An 18,769-nucleotide genomic window follows, 5' to 3' on the forward strand; every position below is an offset into this window, starting at 1 on the left:
TGTTTTTTTGTTTGTTTGTTTTTGTTTTTGTTTTTTTTGAGACGGAGTCTTGCTCTGTTGCCCAGGGTGGAGTGCAGTGGCACGATCTCAGCTCACTGCAGCCTCCGCCTCCTGGTTCAAGCAATTCTCCTGCCTCAGCCTCCTGAGTAGCTGGGACTAAAGACATGCACCACCACACCTGGCTAATTTTTGTATTTTTAGTAGAGATGGGGTTTCACCATGTTGGCCAGGATGGTCTTGATCTCCTGACCTTGTGATCTGCCTGCCTCAGCCTCCCAAAGTGCTGGGATTACAGGTGTAAGCCACTGCGCCCGGCCAATCCCAGCACTTTGGAAGGCCGAGGCAGGCAGATCATTTGAGCCTAGGAGTGTGAGATCAGCCTAGGCAACATGGCAAAACCCCATCTCTACAAGAAATAAAAAAATTAACTGGGTGTAGTGGTGCACACCTGTAGTCCTAGCTACTGGGGGACTGAGGTGGGGGAATCACTTGGGCCTAGGAGGTCGAAGCTGCAGCGAGCTGTGATTGCACCACTCGACTCTAGTCTGGGTGGCAGGGTGAGACCTTGTCTCAAAAACAACATAAGTAAATTTAAAACAATGAAGTGGCCAGGTGCGGTGGCTCATGCCTATAATCCCAGCACCTTGCGAGGCCTAGATGGGAGGATCACTTGAGCTCAGGAGTTCAAGACCAGCCTGGTCAACATGGTGAAACCCCATCTCTACTAAAAATACAAAAAATTACCAGGGTGTGGTGGCTTGTGCCCGTAGTCTCAGCTACTTGGGAGGCTGAGGCAGGAGAATTGCTTGAACTTGGGAGGCAGAGGTTGCAGTGAGCCTAGATTGTGCCACTGCACTCCAGCCTGGGTGACAGAGCAAAGACTCTGTCTCAAAAACAAACAAACAAAGTACTGATACATGCTACAATATGGATGAACCTTAAAAACATAATGCTAAATGAAAGAAGAAGTTACAAAAGAACGCATCCTGTATGATTCAATTTATAAAAAATGTCCAGAACAGGTGTATCTATAGTGACTAAAAGCGATTACTGGTTTCCCAGGGCTGGGATTGGTGGGGGAAATGAGGAGTGGCTGCTGCTAATGGGTATGAGGGTTTCTTTTTGGGGTGATGAAAATGTTCTAACATTGATCATGGTGATGGTTGCACAATTCTGTGATACACTAAAAATCATTTAATTGTACGCTTTGAGTGAATTGTATGGCATGTGAATTATAGCTCAATAAAATTGCTATTGAAAAAGGAGGATGCGAACAAACTGGATCTCAGAATGAAAACAGGCTGTGAAACCACATCTCAGGCAGAAAAGCTGAAGAAGGCAGGAATACAACAGAAAGGCTCCTGGGGAGAAGCCACCTACAGATACGCGAAGGGCTGTCAACTCTACTCCTCTGTCTGGACTGCACATTCCCCATCCTCATACATACCCAATAACTCCTATGCACCTTCACAGTTCAGCTTTCCCATCACCTCCCAGGGAAGCCTCCGTGCCTCCCTCCACCTTCATCTCTGCTGTCCACCTTCATAGCACCGCATTCCTTGCCTTCATCTCACTTCCATCTGTCGTGACATATTTATTTAATTATTGGATGACAGTCTGAGAACCTTGGTAAATTACCAGCTCCATCAAGGGAGTCATTGGTTTTCACTCACCAGAACTTATCAATGTGCCCAGCAGATAGAAAGTGCTTAATAAGTATTTCTTGAATGAATGAATGAATGAATGAAACGTAAAAGCCAGAAACTACGAGCAGATCCTCTAAGAAACAAGCTTCTGAGAGTCTGAGCCATCTACAGATGCGTGAGTGTCACTGTCCCTGCCTGCATGGGAACTGATGGATGACACGGGTGTCACAGAAGTACCAAAGGGAAGGGCAAATGGGGTTGTTTTCTTTCTGTTTTAAAATCTCACAAACAGTTCACATACACTGGAAAAATCCTAAAAAGCAGATAAATAAATCAAATCACCCATAATTTATCTACCGTGTGATACCCCCAGTTAACGTGTAGCCTTCTGGAGTTGCGCTAGGTAGCATTTCCTTATATGGACAAGCAATACTTGAATGAAAGGGGAACTACGTGGCTCTTTGTACGTCTCACAGCCTTTAATCATAACTCACACTTCTTGGATGCTTAATCTGTGCCAGGCACCATGTTAAACACTTGACATGCATTTGATTCTCCTAAAACCCAGTGAGGTGGATACTCAGTAATTCACATTTCATATTACACCATACCCAGAAACTGGGTGTTACAGGAATCACACCATTTGCTCGAGGTCATAGACTAGTAGGTGGCAAGCCAGATTCAGATCCCAGCAATCTGACTCCAGAAGCCAGCAGGGGTTCCGCAGATGTTGGCTGAATGAATCACTGAATGAATGAATGTGTGCTCAGCCACCCACACTAGGGAAAAACTGAGCTGCGCTTAACCAGTTAGTTGGTTGTTGTCTTTCAAATGCTCTAGAACATCATTAATACCTTCAGGGGTCACAGTATCCTAAGGCTAAAAAAGGGACATCTTGACAACATAAGGAGCTTTCTTTGGTTCCAACTTCCCCCATCACTGGAGAGATCTTCCTCAAGGGGGAGCCTCAAGCACCTCCTGGGATAAGGCTCTCCAAGGTCTCTCGTGTCCAAGCTTCTGTCATCCATGGAGTCATCTGCAGGGCTCGCCCTTGCTGGCAGAGCCCCTGCTGGGCCACTCCCGGCCACTGCCTCCACACCGACTGCAGCCGATTGGCCCCTGCGGCCACTGTGATGCTGCCGCATCCACTTTGGAGGTGCTGGTGCTACCTCTCCTGCTGGTACAGACACTGCCAGTGCTGGTGCCACCACCACCACACGAGTGTCACCAACACTGCCAGTGCTGGGCTCACCGCCACTGCCATGTCACTGGAGCCACCAACTCACAACACTGCAGGGCCAGCGCAGTGGCGGGGAGGAGTGAAGCTCTGGATGTTGTTTGCTCAAGTCCCACTCAGTTTGAAGGCATTTGTAGGACAAACTGGGTGACAAGACATCATGAAGTGCTCCAAACTGCCCCTCTTCTCCAAATAAAGCTTCATGCTGGACTATCTGGGGATGTCCAAGGGAGAGAGGACTTAGTGCCTCAGGTAAACAGATTCCCGGAAAGCCCCACTCATGTTCCCAAGACATCTCTCAATTCTCTGCGGTGGACGGTGCAAGCCAAATTGTGAGCTGCTTTCCACCCCACCCTTCTGTTGCATATAGATACGAACAACTGCCTTCCTTCGTTCTGCTGCTGGGAAGCTGACCGGCATTTGTAAATTAAAATTCAGTAAGACCTCGTGGTATGCATTTGTGATCCAACCTGACCCCTGACTTTGCCCTAGTTTCTTTTCAGTCCTGTTTCTCAAATGTATTGTTCTTATTATGTTGTTATACCTATGCCTGAAAGTCCCTTTTGAAATAAGACAGGCATTTATAAAATAAAAGGAAGAGCTGGAATAAGAACTTACGGATACATACTTTAAAAAGTTCATTTCCAAATGTGGTATGTTTCATTAGCGGTTTTTCTCTGCGGACTTCAAACAAGCAGGAAATCTCCACCAAATGACTTGGCAGTTCCAAGTGAAAAACAGAACTCTCAAAGAGTGTTACTGCAGGTGAATTACAGAATGACTGTTCACCTCCTGGCCTGTGGTAGACAGGCAGTAAGGACATGGCTGCGAGGCATGGCCCTGGCAAAGCTGGCATTCAGGACCCACAACCCTTCCTACCTCTCCATCTCCTTCAGCCCAGACTCCTTTTTTAAAGGGCACCCAGCTTCCTGCACTGTCCCGGGTGGGTCATAACACATGAAGTCATGTTAAGATTTAAAGCTGTAACTCGATGCATGCTTCACAGTTAGGGGCCTTGCAGAACCCCAAAGGCAGGATCACCTATGTAATTTGCTGGGCCCAGCATGAAACAAAAATACAGGACCCCTCGTTCAAGGTATTAAGAATTTCAAGATGGTGACAGTGGAGCATTAAACCACATGCAGGGCCTTGTGTGACTGCACAGGTCACAAGTCCGAGCCGGTCCTGCATCAAGGACACACAAAGGCACACTTTAGAACATTACTTTTATATAGACAACCACAAATTCTGGTTTTTACGGAAGAACAATAAATAGTTGCAAATATTTAAAAACAACAGAAAATGTCAAGGACATTCCATTCTGGCAGAAACACTAGTTGCCTCATCTCTGGGATTTGTATCACTTTGGTGCCAAAGTGTGAGAAACAATGTCTTAATTTTTACCATGTTTCCATCCAAGCCTCCACATGCTGTCAGAGTGTTGCATTTTTAAGAGAGAAGTTTGGAAGGGGTGATCAGATTGCATATGCCAGGTATCGATTGGCTGTGTCCCCACAGCCCAAATCTGTGTCCCCAAATCTCACCTTGAATTGTAATAATCCCCACGTGTCAAGGGCGGGGCCAGGTAGAGATAATTGAATCATGGGGGTGGTTCCCCCATACTGTTCCCATGGTAGTGAGTAAGTCTCATGAGATATGATGGTTTTATAAATGGGAGTTCCCCCGCACAAGCTCTCTTTCCTGCCGCCATGTAAAAAGTCCCTTTGCTCTTCCTTCATCTTCCACCATGATTGTGAGGCCTCCCCAGCCATGTGGAACTGTGAGTCCCTTAAACCTCTTTCCTTTATAAATTACCCAGTCTCCTGTATGTCTTTATTAGCAGCACGAGAACAGACCAACGGATACCACAGCAAAGCAGGAAGGGGTAAGACAGCCATGGGCATAAGAGGTTCTCAAAGGATGGGCAGGATTTGGCAAGGCCAAGAGGAAGGGTTCCGGGAAGGGGAGCCAAGGCGCAGAGAGAGGAGCAAGAAGCAGAACCGGTGAGGGGGCAGGAAAAGGGTCACCCACCAGGCCAGGTGGGGCGGGCTCACCTACGGTCACTGAGTTACTTCAGAAAAATACATAAGAACCCTTTTAAAGTTCTAGAATCTGATTTTAAAACAGATTTTATGTTCATATAGGGCAAAATAAATGTCACTCACTCAATGTCAAATGGGCACTTGTATATAAATGGCACATGAACTTTTTCCCTCTACAAGCAACAGCATCAGAATAGAATCCAAAGGGTACGCAGGAGGACTGACAGCTTGAATTCTCTTAGTGAACCGTCATCCAGCTCTCCAAATCTCGTGCCTGCCTCTGAGCCCTAGCAGAGCCTTTTGGGTTTGTGCTGAGGCCATTCTCAGTGTAGGGTCATTAGTCAGTCTTACCCTAAACACACTGCCCAGCACATTCTGGGAGGGCGTTATGGGCACTGGTGGGCGCTCCTGGCAAAGAACAAAACTCATGTTCACCACCATTAACAAGCTCAGCCTGCAGGGACTGAATGATGAGGAATCACACAAGAACAAAATAGGACTTGTCATCTTCCTACCTGAGACAACACACATAGAAAAACTCAAGAACACTATTCTAGCTATTCTAGCCAGGCATCCTCCTCCTCTAATGGGCTTTCTTTTTTTTTTTTTGAGACGGAGTCTCGCTCTGTCGCCCAGGCTGGAGTGCAGTGGCGCGATCTCGGCTCACTGCAAGCTCCGCCTCCCGGGTTCCCGCCATTCTCCTGCCTCAGCCTCCCGAGTAGCTGGGACTACAGGCACCCGTCACCTCGCCCAGCTAGTTTTTTGTATTTTTTAGTAGAGATAGGGTTTCACCGGGTTAGCCAGGATGGTCTCGATCTCCTGACCTCGTGATCCGCCCGTCTTGGCCTCCCAAAGTGCTGGGATTACGGGCTTGAGCCGCCGCGCCCGGCCCCTAATGGGCTTTCTGACTTAAATGTACCATGACACACACCATGGCAGAACTTTAAGAGCTTAGAGGTTTGTCTTTAGAAACATATAGGCCAAGATACATGCTATCATCTACTTTACAGGAATATAGATTAACAGAGAATTTAAAGTCAGAGAAACCAAGTAACACACGTATATTCCTCCAGACTGCAACTGATTCTTTCTCTGCCTGCCTCTCTTGCCATCTTTATATAGAAAATGCTAATTTATGCACATATATACATATTATGTTAATTTGTGTGCATAGATGTATATGTATATGTTACATATGTATATATGGGCTGGTTGTGGTGGCTCACATCTGTAATCCCACCACTTTGGGAGCGAAGGTGGGTGGATTACTCGAGCCTAGGAGTTTGAGAACCAGGCAACATGGTGAAACCCCATCTCTACAAAAAATACAAAAATTAGCCAGGCGTGGTGGTGCATGCCTGTAGTCCTAGCTACTTGGAAGGCTGAGCTGGGAGGACCCCTTGAGCCCGGGAGGTCAAGGCTGTAGTAAACCGTGATCACACCACTGCACTCCAGCATGGGGGACAGAGCAAGACCCTATCTCAAAAACAAAATGCATATATGTACATATATAAAATATATATAAAAACCTATTAAACATGTATATAAGTATATGCATACACATAAAGAGCAAGAGGGCCGGGGAGAGGATATGTGCATATATACATATATATTCATATATACTACAGTACAATTCAATTCCATCTTATTAAACCCAGTCAGCACTTAAAGAGTCTCTGCCATGTGCTGGCCCAAGGATAAGCACTAGAACACAAAGTTATGAGTGTCACCAACCTCAAGGAGCTCACCATCTAGAGAAGACACACTGAAAACTGAAATGCCCCTCCTATCACCATGGTGGCTATTTATAATGGAAGGTAGTTGGTTTGGTGGTTCTGTATTCATGGCGGCCAATAATGTGGGTTGAGTCATGCTGGCTGGGTTCAGGACCCAGCTTCACCACTTTGAAACTGTATGACATCCAACGTGCCACTTGAGCTGCAGGGTCCTTATTGGTAAAATAAATACAGTCATGCACTGCACGATGACATTTTGGTCAACGACAGACCACATATATGACTGTGGTCCCATAAGATTATAATATTGTATCTTTACTGTACCTTTTCTATGTTTAGATATACAAGTACTTGCCACTGTGTTACAACTGCCTACAGCTTCAGTATAGTAACATGCTGTACAGGTCTGTAGCTTAGAAGCAGCAGGCTATCCCGCATATAATAGCTTAGGTGTGTGGTAGGCTATACCATCTAGGTTTGTGGAAGTACGCTCTACGATGTTCACACAATGATGAAATTGTTTAATAATGAATTTCTCAGAACATATCCTTGTCATTAAGCAATGCACGACTGTATCTATAATAATGGCCTCTTCATAGGGTGGCAGGACTTAAATGATTTAACAAGTGAAAGCAGTTACACTTACTGGAACCAAAAGGCACTCAATGAAAGGAAACCATCATTGTTAGCAGCATTGTTGTTATTGACAGGAACATCAAGTTCGACAGTGGGGGGCACACAAGAGAAAAAGGTCACTCTAACTTGGGAGGTGTCAGGAGAAGTTTGTGGAGGTGGTGACATGGAGTTGAATCTTTCCTAATAGCATGTGTTTGGCAGGGGAACAAAAGGAAGAAGAGGCATTCATTCCAAGGATAAGAAAGGTTTATTCAAAGGCCCTGTGGCATGAAACACCCTACCATGTCCGGAGGACGGTCAGCAGATCAGCACAACCAGAGTGAGGGTTCAAGGTCAAAGAGAAGCCAGAGCCAGATCTCGAAAGGCCACCAAAAAGCCCTTAACAATGGAGTAACAAAATCAAATTATCCTTTGAGAAGGGTTAGGCTATATTCAACTGAACATAATTTCACCTTTCCAGGGTCACCATCGCGATAATCAGCTATCACGAATACTACTGGAGTACATCAATGCCACAAAATAGAAAACCTGTAATTCACATGTCCTTTCCTCTGTTCACAAGTCTTCAAAAGGTTTTTTGTTTTATCGACTAATTGGCTTATTTTTCCAAAATGATTTAGTTGCTGAGGAAGGTTTTCTTTACCACTAATCTCCTCCAGAATGATTTAAAAATACTCATCTTACTAACCGCAAGGAAAATCTTAAGTGGTCACTTTTTAGCACTCAAAAAGGCCGCATGACAACGGTTCACCCTCAAAGTGCTCAAACATCCATCGCAGCTGTGAGGATCAGGCCTCCGAGTCAGAGGTGAGTGTGGGAGGCATGGACAAGATAGGCGTTAGAACCGGAAATAGAAGAGAAATGAGAGCTCAGAATAAAAGCAGTGTGAGTAAACAACAGTGTACAGGAGTAGCAAGAAAGACAAAGGAGGTCACCAAAGAGGAAAAAGAACGTGTGATACGGTCTGAAAGGGACAGACAAAACAGGATAGGACAAAAATGCAAAGGGTTTTTTTTTTTTTTTTTTGAGACAGAGTCTCGCTGGGTTGCTAGGCTGGAGTGCAGTGACACGATCTTGGTTCACCACAACCTCCCACCTCCCCAGTTCAAGCAATTCTCCTGCCTCAGCCTCCCGACTAGCTGGGACTACAGGCATGTGCCACCACACCCAGCTAATCTTTGTATTTTTAGTACAGACGAGGTTTCACCATGTTGGCCAGGATGGTCTCGATCTCTTGACCTCGTGATCCGCCCACCTCAGCCTCCCAAAGTGCTGGGATTACAGGCGTGAGCCACCACGCCCAGCTGCAAAGGGTCTTTTCAGGGAAGTCAGTGGCAGAAGAGGTCTGAGAAAGTTTGGGACAGTCAACTAAACAGTTTTGAATACCTCTAGATCAATTTGCTCATTCACCATTCAGGAGGTCAGCCTATTGGTCAATTCTATTAATTCTTTTTCAAATATGTCCTGTGCACCTTCCATGCAAGGTGCTGAAGATTCAGAGCTGAATGAGTGTCCAGTCTCTGTCTTCACTCAGTAGCTCACCTGCCATCAGGCCGAAAAAATAGCTTGGCATGCATGGACTCCAACCTTCGAGAACTCAAGACAGCAGGGAGAGAATTCACTGCCACTGGCCACCTGATATATGCCAGGTATTGTCCTAGGTGTGCTCATTTACGCCGTCTTACTTAATCTAACCTTCCTTTGATAAAATCAACAGGCATCAACAATCTGTTTTGCTGGCCCCCATTTTCACTGTTCCATATTAGAGAAAACAGAGGCAGCGGGTGGGAAAGAGGTCACGGAAAGGAAGCTGAAAAACCAAAGTTTCAGATGCCCTTTGTTTTAGACACCCCTCATTTCCAGAACTAAAGTGAGGTTTTAGACACCCCTTATTTCCAGACCTAAGGATTGGGTCTGAGATTTTCATAAAACAAACATGGCTTTTCCCTGTTCACTTTTTCCCTTTAGTTTAACACAACATTGGCCGCAAATGCCCATGGATTAATTCTGTCATTCCTTGGCTAACAGGCCCATAACACGTTCCATCTGTTCACGTGCGTTTGTGTGTGCTCAAGTGCTGGTGCGTCCAATTCAGACACAACTAGGGAGTACCGTCATCCCTGCAGGAACTGCCAGTTCGTCAGATCCAAATCCTGGACACAGATGTCCTGTCATTGCCATAGGACTGCTTCTTTGTGTGGTAGCTGCTGCAGTCTGGGGGAGCTGAGAATTAATGGTATTTTGCTTAAGTCGTTAAAAACAAAACAAAACAACAAGATAATCATGTCAACCCATAACGTGGAACTACAATTTAGCAAGCATTTTATGGTCAACGGAGAAGCTCAAAGAACATGATAGAAAGAGTTAAGGCAAGCATGAAAAAGAGCAAAATCTCAACCAATCACTCTTTGTTTCTCAGACAATAATTTTTCTCCTGAAAAACCAATTCAGATCAATAAATTTATTTATTGAGGACCTACTATGTGACAGGTACTGTCGACCCCAATGAATACTACAGAATTTGTTTTCACTACAGTCTTTTATTCTTTCCAATATTTAAAGCATTGATCGGGATGCTTTCATGGTTTTCTCCTTAACCAATTTTATTATTATGTCTTCAGAAGTGTAACACTTTCAGGACTACGTAGTTTTCTGCATTTTTGTTCATTTTTGTTTTGTTTTGTTTTGTTCTTACTGTTGTTTTTCACCTAAAGCATTCCCTTTCTTTTCCTACTCTCTGATTTTTATGGAGGAAAAAAAGTCTAGCATCTGGGGTCTGAGACCACTTGAAACGTCTGGGCTGGGGATTGCTAATGGCCTCCCAGAGATAACCCAAATTGCTGATTTAGCGAAGCCCATTCTTGACCTTGACACAAGACAAGACAGGCAAAGGGGAAGGACTTGGGAGGCCGCAGTAAAAGAAAAAGGATCATAGAAGCGCTCAGATCTCGCCAGGCCCCTCCCCCATTCAGCAAACACCTGGCTGAGTTGGAAAACATGACCAGCCCAACCTTCCTATTGGCTGCAATTGAAGCTGTCAGTTCTCGGCTTGTCACCGGTTGCACTGGGAGGCCCCAGGCAGCCACAAGAGCCCTAATTAGGCAGAAATGACACTTCTACAACTGACCTGCCAGGACCTTTGGCAAACCATTTAACATCATTAGTTAACATGTTTTAAAAGTGTGAATGTAAATGAACAGCCAGTGGCTTTCAATGGAGTTTGTCGGTGGCATCTCCCCCTCCCTTTCTCAGTCTTTCTCTTTTTACATGAATAGTCCACTTGTTTTCTCCAGAATTGGAGGGAGGCACCGAAGAAGAAGGAGGAAGAGGACCAGTCCTCTGAGAGGAGAGACATGTTAAGGCAAAAACAAGCCCAGAAGAGCGAGAGGCCATCTCTTCCTGCCTTTGTATGGGCCCTCACAGAGCCAATCTCCCAGGGCCACCAGAGCAGGGCAGGAAGATAGCAGGAGGCCGGCAGGCTAGACGGATGCTAGGTGCATGATCTGTGCGTGTGAGTGTGGCCAGTGACGATTCTCGGCTTTGGATAGGTGGGAAACGAATTTGTTTTCTGACTCAAGGGTGCCTCTGAAATTCTCTCAAACCTCTTCCCACTTCCCGGTGTTCTGAACAAGCAGGTTTTGCAGCAGTGGTTTGGCAAACATCTTACATGTGCAGAAGTTTCAACGTCCCAGTTTTAAACGTACCTAGTCCCTCTCGAGAGGAATGAGGTCTGGGGTAGTTATTTCAGGGGCCAGTTTGATACTTACACACATTAGTTCATTTCCTACCTGAAGCGGCTATTTCCCACCTTGAATCACACTTCATTTTGTTCTTTGCTTTACACCCACAGAATCCGTACACGCCAACACTCTCCATCTGTAGGAGGGGGGAAAGAGTTGCACTGTGAAAATGTCGCTTTGTTTCCATGTCGCTCTTAAGTCGCGTACTCGTGCTGGTTGACAGTTTGAAGAGGCAGTACCCCGCAGGAGGGAAGCAAAGATTTAGGTGGGCACAGAGGAGCTGGGTCCCTGGCAGGCCTGTGCACTTACCACCTACTTGTTGTGTGGCCTTGGGCAAGGTGCTTAGCCCTGAGTCTCAGATGTTTTCATCTGCAAGACAGAGATAATACCTTACTACATCAAGAAAGAAAAAAATAGATGGAAAATCACAAAAACCAGGAAGCGCTATGTGCACGTCAGGAGTCATGGAGAGACAAGAGCTGCCAAAACTGAGGAACCAGGCCTGGTTCTCTCTCTATTTACCTTGGAGAGATGACACTGAGACTCTGTCCTCTGGTTCCCCAAGGCAAACTTGACGGAGCCAATATACCACCAGCCCATCCCAGGGTACTCCCCGTCCTCTCCTTCCACTCCTGCTTATTCTTAAAAGGGCTGTAGATATTACAAACACAAGCGCCTGGGTGTAAAACAGATTCCCAGAACCCACAGTTACATTAGCTGTTCATTCCCTCTGCTGGATCCTAAACAGTACAAGGGGAAAAGCATGTCTTGTGCATCTGTGGATTTCTAGAAGCCCTGCGAACACTGGTGGGTACACAGTAGATGCACAATACATGTTTACTACTTGGAATGCAAGAATTCAGCATCCACACACGTGCCGAAAGCAGTCAGGAGTGTGTATTTGACAAAGGTAGCACAGATCCTAAATTTGGAGAGCTTTACTCATCCCTGAATTAAAGATGAGTAAAATCAAGCAGGCGGTGTGTGGTGGAGAATGCCTGTGAGTAGTCACGAGAGAGGAGCGAAAGAAAACAATCTTAGTTTGGGGCAGAAAGAGAGTGAAAATGCTGGAAAATGTCCTTAATAACAGTAAATGGGGAAAGAGAAAACGACTCATCATGATGAGGCATTTAGTGCTTTTAAGCTAAATACCTCAGCATATTAAGCAAATAGAGAAAAGCCAGCTAGAAGATGTCAGCAAATTGAACCGAACAGTGCTCAGAAAGCCCATAGGAGATGTGTTTTTGACCCCTTTTCCCATCACATGCCTGGGCCCAGGCTGGTTGTTTAGTGTTGCCTCTCCTCTCCAGCTGCGGAGCTTATTGAAAAGCTCTTGCTCCCTGCCTGGTTTTGGCACATTTTCTGCAGGTGCCTCCTACTGCGGCCACAATGGGCTGCTAGGGAGGTTTAGACCTGTCAACAGCTACAGGGGAGGGGGTGGCAGTGGTGGAGGGAGCGCAGTCATTGTCTTAAAGGGCCAGTGACATTGTGTGCCGCCACGGAGCCTGCAGCACTGGCACCTGCTAATGAGATGAACCCTTTCTCCCACTCTCTTTCTCTCTTTAATGATTTAACTAGATCGCTTTGGTTCCTTTCTGGAAGGGGAATTGCTCCATTGATCATATAAAGTAATTGCCTGTAAAACATTGCTCTGCAACAACTACTACTTCCCTGGCTGAAAATGTCACAGCAATTGAAAAGCTCTTAGCCCCGTTCGAGAATGAGGTTGCAGAAGAGAACAGTCTTTGCATACATCCCCAAGTATGTGTGTGTTCCTGGAGTTACAAATTTTTGGTGTGACTGGTGGATTTTTAAGACAGAGAATTTCTTCCCTGCTGTACGGTATGATTTTTGTGTGAGATTGTGGTAAACTAACCAAACACACACAGACACACACACACACTCCTTCAACCCTAAAATTACATCTATACATCCAGAGAAAGAAATTCTTTTCTTCATCACCCATGCCATTCTTCTCCGAGAGACCATGAATTTGGAGGGGCACCCATTAGGTCCAGTGTGATTTGGGGAAGGGTCTTCCTTACAGAAGTAGACACTATCTTTATCTAGGAGGTAGCAGGGGCCTTGGTTTGGGAAGGAGGAATTGATGCCTTAATTGTTTAGGATTTGCTGATTTTTCAGACCTGTCACTTGGCGGCGGCAGTGACACACTGTGGGAACGGGGACCACACACTGAAGGAGTTTTCATAAATAGCTTTATTAAATAGTCATTGCCACACCAATGTGAAGGAGTAATTCACCTGGGGATAAATCTCTTTGTCACAGGCATGAACCTGCCAACAAAATAAAAACTGTTAGTGATGGTTTCATTTTCCTCCGACAGGTGAAAGCGTAAGTTTATATCTAAATCGGAAAGAAACCTTTTTCTATTCAGTTGGTGGGAAGGGCCACTTACGACATGCCATGTTGCCCGCTACCAATCTGGGAACAAAGCTCAGGTGAATCACCTGTCATCAGGATAAGCCATGGATATGGTTCTTCTAGCTGATGAAGTAAAGGCAGTAGACATGCCTATTACTGCACTTTTATAAAAAGGCAAAAACATCTGCCCACTTACTGACAAAGAGCAGAGAACTGAGCTACAAAACAAGACCATTTATGGCAATAAATCTGAAAAAGCTGTAGAACTTTGTGCAGCTAAACCCTCTGAAAGGTCATGGTACAACTTCCATAGCTGAACATATGTGCAGTATTTTTTTTCTTAGAATTTAGGGACTGGGGATTTTAGATTTTAAAATATTTTAATACTATCAGAAAATACATGATATCCAGCTAGGGCAATAACACATACTATACCAAAATACACTGTATATAATAAAAGGTATTTTCCTACCGATAATATTTTTATCTACCTATTTAGTAAAAAGAATGCAAAAAAAATTCTTTAAATCTAAGCTCATTAAATAAACCGATTCCCGAATATGAAGAATCATGTTGACAGTCTTTTAACCAGGAATTTAAATGTGTTTCTATTTGCTCATACTGATAGGGTTTTTAAAAAAAATTTTTGTCTGTAAAGTGACACATATAATTAGATGTTTAATTTAATAATATAGAACTAAATAAAATATGAAACTAATAACCCCAAAAGTTCTGCCTGGGCTCTGAGTCCCTTAAGGAAAAACAAAGATTTATACACTGTGATGGGAAATAGAGAGTAAGTGGCAAATTACGCCACATGACAATTTCTAGTAGCTTTGCCTATTTGATCGGTGGTCAAGGCAGAGGAAAGGGGGTTGAATTAAGCCCCTGCATCCAAGAGAACAGCTTGGACTATTGAGGCTGGAAACAGAAACCCCATTCGTACAGAGAAGCACAGCAAGCCAGGGTGTGATGGGAAGGCCCGGGAGGTGGCGTTCTGCGTGGGAGGGAGGTGGGGGTGGCGGGCCTGCTGCTGGTCCTCAGGCTGAGTGTCCTCTGCATGAACTCCCAGAGTGAGAGTGTGCGTGGACAGTTTTAACACCATTTCACCATATTTCTGGAGGGGGGAAAAACAGAACATTTGAAGTGGAGAAAAACAAGCCAAACAAACACATCATCAGTGGAATGAATGTCAAATCTGACAGCAGCCACAGGACTGCTTTCACTTCTGCATGCCCCTTTTTGGTTTATTTGTACATGATGCAAGAAGCCTGCCTAGAATTCCAAAGTTCAGAAGCAACAAAACTATGCTTTACATCTTATTCTTCACATGGATCTCCATTGCACATTTTAAACCATCTGACTTCACAAGGTACAATTTAACCTTTAGTTAAGTTTGTCTTAACTTCATATAAAAGAGGGTTTGTAAAGATGCTGGGGCTTGCATTCAAAAACTAAAAGACTGCATTTTTTTTAAATGTTGCCTTATTCCTCTGTCAAGGCACAGCCGGTTAAATGCACAGAGAGATGAGAATTATAACCCGGGCTAAAATGTGATTGTTCTGAGCAGTAACTGCTAAATTCTTCATAATTCAGTTTTCTCAACTTATTTCTGTAGTGAGAGCCACACGCACTTCAACCTGAGCACCTTAGGTGCTTAGTAAATCCATGTGTTTACATTTGTCAATATGTATTTCATCCACCAAAAGTTAACACACAGAAGTGTAAAGGTCCTTTATACTTTAATAAAAAGTTAACAGTCAGGCCAGTGGGTAACAGGACCTGTTGAAATGTTTGTGTTCAATACATAAGGTGAACATACTTTCACAGTTGGAAAGTGACATCAATCTGAACTTTGTTTTATAGCTCCTGAATTAATATAGAACTACTGGCTAAGGAAAGAAACAGATTTTAGTATTTTATGCCTTTGTGGAATGCACAAGATCATTCTAAAGGAACATTTCAACCACAGTGTTTAGGATCAAGTCAGACATTACTGAAGCTACGTGAGCACAGCCTTCACTCCCCTCCCCAACGAAGAGCCTGGCTCTACTTTGCTGTTTCCTACAATGTTCTTAGAATTACGTGCTGCAAAGTTTCCCCAAAAGTCACAAAGCACTAAGTAGCCAAAGGAGTCTTCCCATACCCTTGTTTTTCTCAGTTTGAGGGATCACAGCTCCATTCCTCCAATAATATCCATCCAAAGTCACAGCTTATTTAAAAATACCCCATTGAAAGAGATGCACTTTAGTAATCAACACAAGTATGACTGATTCCAAAGGACTTCGTAGATGCCTACTGTAAAAAAAAAAAAAAAACCACTAAAATCTCACCGACACATTTTGTCAAAAATAGATGAGACAGGACGGCATGACGTGTATAATCTTAAAGTCTCAATTTGGAAGCAAGGTGGGTCTATCATAAACATAGTAATCATATGGACTGATCCCGATGTGGTGGCTGAGCCTTAACCCCAGAGGGTACAGACGTGTGTGCAATGTTTGATGTACCAGCCAGGGTCTAGTTTTGTGCCAAGGTTAGTGCCTTTTTTTTTCCCTTAGTATTGGGGCTTGAAAGAATGTGAAAAGTCCAAGGCATGCCCCTAGTGAATTGGGGTTGAACTCAAGACAGCATACATACGGACGGGAAAGTCAGTTCTTTTTAGTTAAAATCAAAACACATGGTGATTTTTTTTTTTTGTTCTCATATAATATATAATATTTGGAGATAAAGTCATTGCAAATACAAATTAAAAAGAGTTCCTGTTTTGAGTTCATTTTGACTGCATATCCTGTTTTGCAGATTTATAATTATCTCTGAAAAAGAGAACTAATTTTCCAACATTCGGTTTACAAGTATACAAAAATTACTAATTGAACAGATATTTTTTTTCTTGCAATTATTAATTTCTTAGTTTAGAATTTAAAATGGCTGTGTTTTCAGTAAACTAATAAATGATGATATACAGGAAAACATTTATTCTAAAGCTATACATTGATAAATATACATTTTATTTATTTCAAATATTCTTTAAAATAAAAGTTATAGCCCTTTGTTTTTACCCTAAAAAAACAGAGTCTTTGATTTTGTATTTGATTCCGTATTCTCAAAATCAGCACAGAAACTGTATTTTTCCTATCAGCTTAGCTATAAAAAAAAGAAAGCATTCATCATTAGGCAACCAAAGTTCAGGTCAGATCCACAGTTAATAGGAATCTCAACAAGTGTTGGCTGAGAATAATTTTACATCAAAAAGAAATTTGGCACTAGTTCCCTCAAACAGGAACTCTGCTTTTAACATGTTAGAGGCAGGAAAATTCTTTAGGAGGTACAGAGATCTAAGCTTAATTCAGATGGAATTCCTGCCTTGTGAGTATCCATCTTCTCCATTTTCAAGTTTCCTGAAAGTTTTTAAGACTAGAGTACAAATATTTGGTTGTGACCTTTGGGAAGGATGACTACCTAGGATTGCTCAGTGATGTTTTAAATCAATCAGTTGTTCATAGATCAACTCCAATTTTCACAACAGTCTAACAGTAGCTGTTGAACAAGTGCAGCTCCCTCAGGGCACTTTGATAGCTCCGGTAAGGGCAGTGGAACAGAGTGAAGCCTGAGTTACTCACGCTGCTTTCCTTGTCCGTATCTCTAGGCACACACACATACACACAAATGGGGGTGAGGGCAGACACCCAGATACTTCTAATCCATACTTCGCTTTTGCCTCAATTATTTATTTCAAGTGAAAGTAATTTCATACAATATTCTCCTAATACACACAACTCTTTATTCCATTCTGAGTACAACTGTGTGTTAGATACTCCCGCACGTTCCTGTTCTTTCCTATCCCCCAACTGTAGCAGTTAAAATTGTAGCTCAGGCCAAGGACAAACATCATTAATAACATAATAAAAGCATTTCCATTTTAGAAATCATATTTCAGTCTTTGATCTTTACTAAACTTTTCTCCTTCAAGTATTAATAGAAACGTTTTTCTGACAAACAGATGCTGATCATTGGCAGTTTTATTTCTGTAATCTCTACTTAAGGTGTTGAATGCACAATCACGAAATATAATAATTATATTATTTAATTAAAAACAGGATTAATCATACATTATCCCTTGTCAGCATTCAACACAATTCAATGTATTTTTTAACATCTGGTAGAGAAATTTAATCTAACACATTTGAGATTCATACACATACATGACCTTAAATAATTTTGGAAGTACATAGGGCTTCAATTATAATAATTTATAGATGTTTGTCATATACGAAAGAGAAGCAGTTAAATCAATACTGATAAATTTGCCTAAAATTATTTTATTTGCTAAAAAAATACTGAGAATTTATTCCTCCAAAACACAGTTCTTTGAAAAACAGTTCTCATTCTTCATTTGTGACTGCTATTTTTTTTTTTTTAATACTCAAAGAACTGTGGTTCTAAAACTTCCTTAGGACAAAATAGCTGCCAACTCTAAAAGACAAAATTATGGCAGAAAAAGAGAAACCACCACCATAATGACAAAAAAAAAATTCTACACTTCGCCAATAATTAATGTAAAGTCAAGTGCTAAGTTGTCAAACTTTATTTTTTTAATTCCCCAAATAATTTTTGAAGGTTTAACATTACCATAAGATTCATAACCAGGCCTGTAGAAATCATCATTTATAAGGCTGAGGCAGTCTTTTGATTTGCTAACAACGAACAGATAATTCCTCTTAAGCAGATTAACTTAAAGTACATTTTCAAGGAAGTTAAAATCCCCTTCAATCAGGTTCTCAAATTTAATTACAAAAGTCAAACAATTTATTAATACTCATTCAAGTGCAGCCACAAAACAGGCACAGAACTCTCAGGGGCCAGGAAACAAATCCAATCGATATTTACAAGAGTCACAGAGAAAACTTTTTTTTTGCCATAACTTGATAAAACATCTAACTCGTCCTCTTAACTAGGATTCTTCCTTCTCTCTTCTTTGCTGCCCCCTATGTGGAAAATACATTTAACATTTTCTTCACTCACAATAAGTATAATCATACTGTTTATTTTGCTATTTTTATATTAATAAAAGAAGTACAGATTAGAAAACCTGGCCTTTTAAAGGTATTTTATATGTATTCCTTTTGCTTTATTAGCCCTGTAGATACGTTACAAAAATACCTTTAAGCTGTAGCTACTTCTATAAAGTTAAAAAAATTATCTATTTAAAAATGGCAAAAGAGCTTGCTTAAAGAGTTTTGTTTGTTTGTTTTTGAGATGGAGTCTTGCTCTGTCGCCCAGGCACAATCTTGGCTCACTACAACCTCTGCCTCCCGGGTTCAAGCGATTCTCCTGCCTCACCCTCCCA

The 18,769-nt window shown here is 42.7% G+C and overlaps 1 protein-coding gene across 5 annotated transcripts in view; it reads right to left on the reverse strand.

The window, feature by feature from the left end:
• Positions 1-18,769, reverse strand: part of HSPA12A (heat shock protein family A (Hsp70) member 12A) — a 181,727-nt gene that overhangs the window by 155,800 nt on the left and 7,158 nt on the right. For 3 of the 5 annotated variants that reach the window (XM_074002851.1, XM_074002853.1, XM_005566538.4), the window contains exon 2: positions 11,086-11,173. The exons of 1 other annotated variant lie outside the window; for it this stretch is intronic. In XM_074002851.1, the coding sequence (XP_073858952.1) occupies positions 11,086-11,173 (88 nt within the window). Of the gene's footprint in view, positions 1-11,085; positions 11,174-11,346; positions 11,407-18,769 lie in introns of all 5 variants that reach the window. One more of the 5 variants, XM_015456755.3, reaches the window with a different exon arrangement.

The sequence above is a fragment of the Macaca fascicularis genome, chromosome 9 (assembly GCF_037993035.2).
Source record: "Macaca fascicularis isolate 582-1 chromosome 9, T2T-MFA8v1.1".
Lineage (NCBI taxonomy): Eukaryota > Metazoa > Chordata > Mammalia > Primates > Cercopithecidae > Macaca > Macaca fascicularis.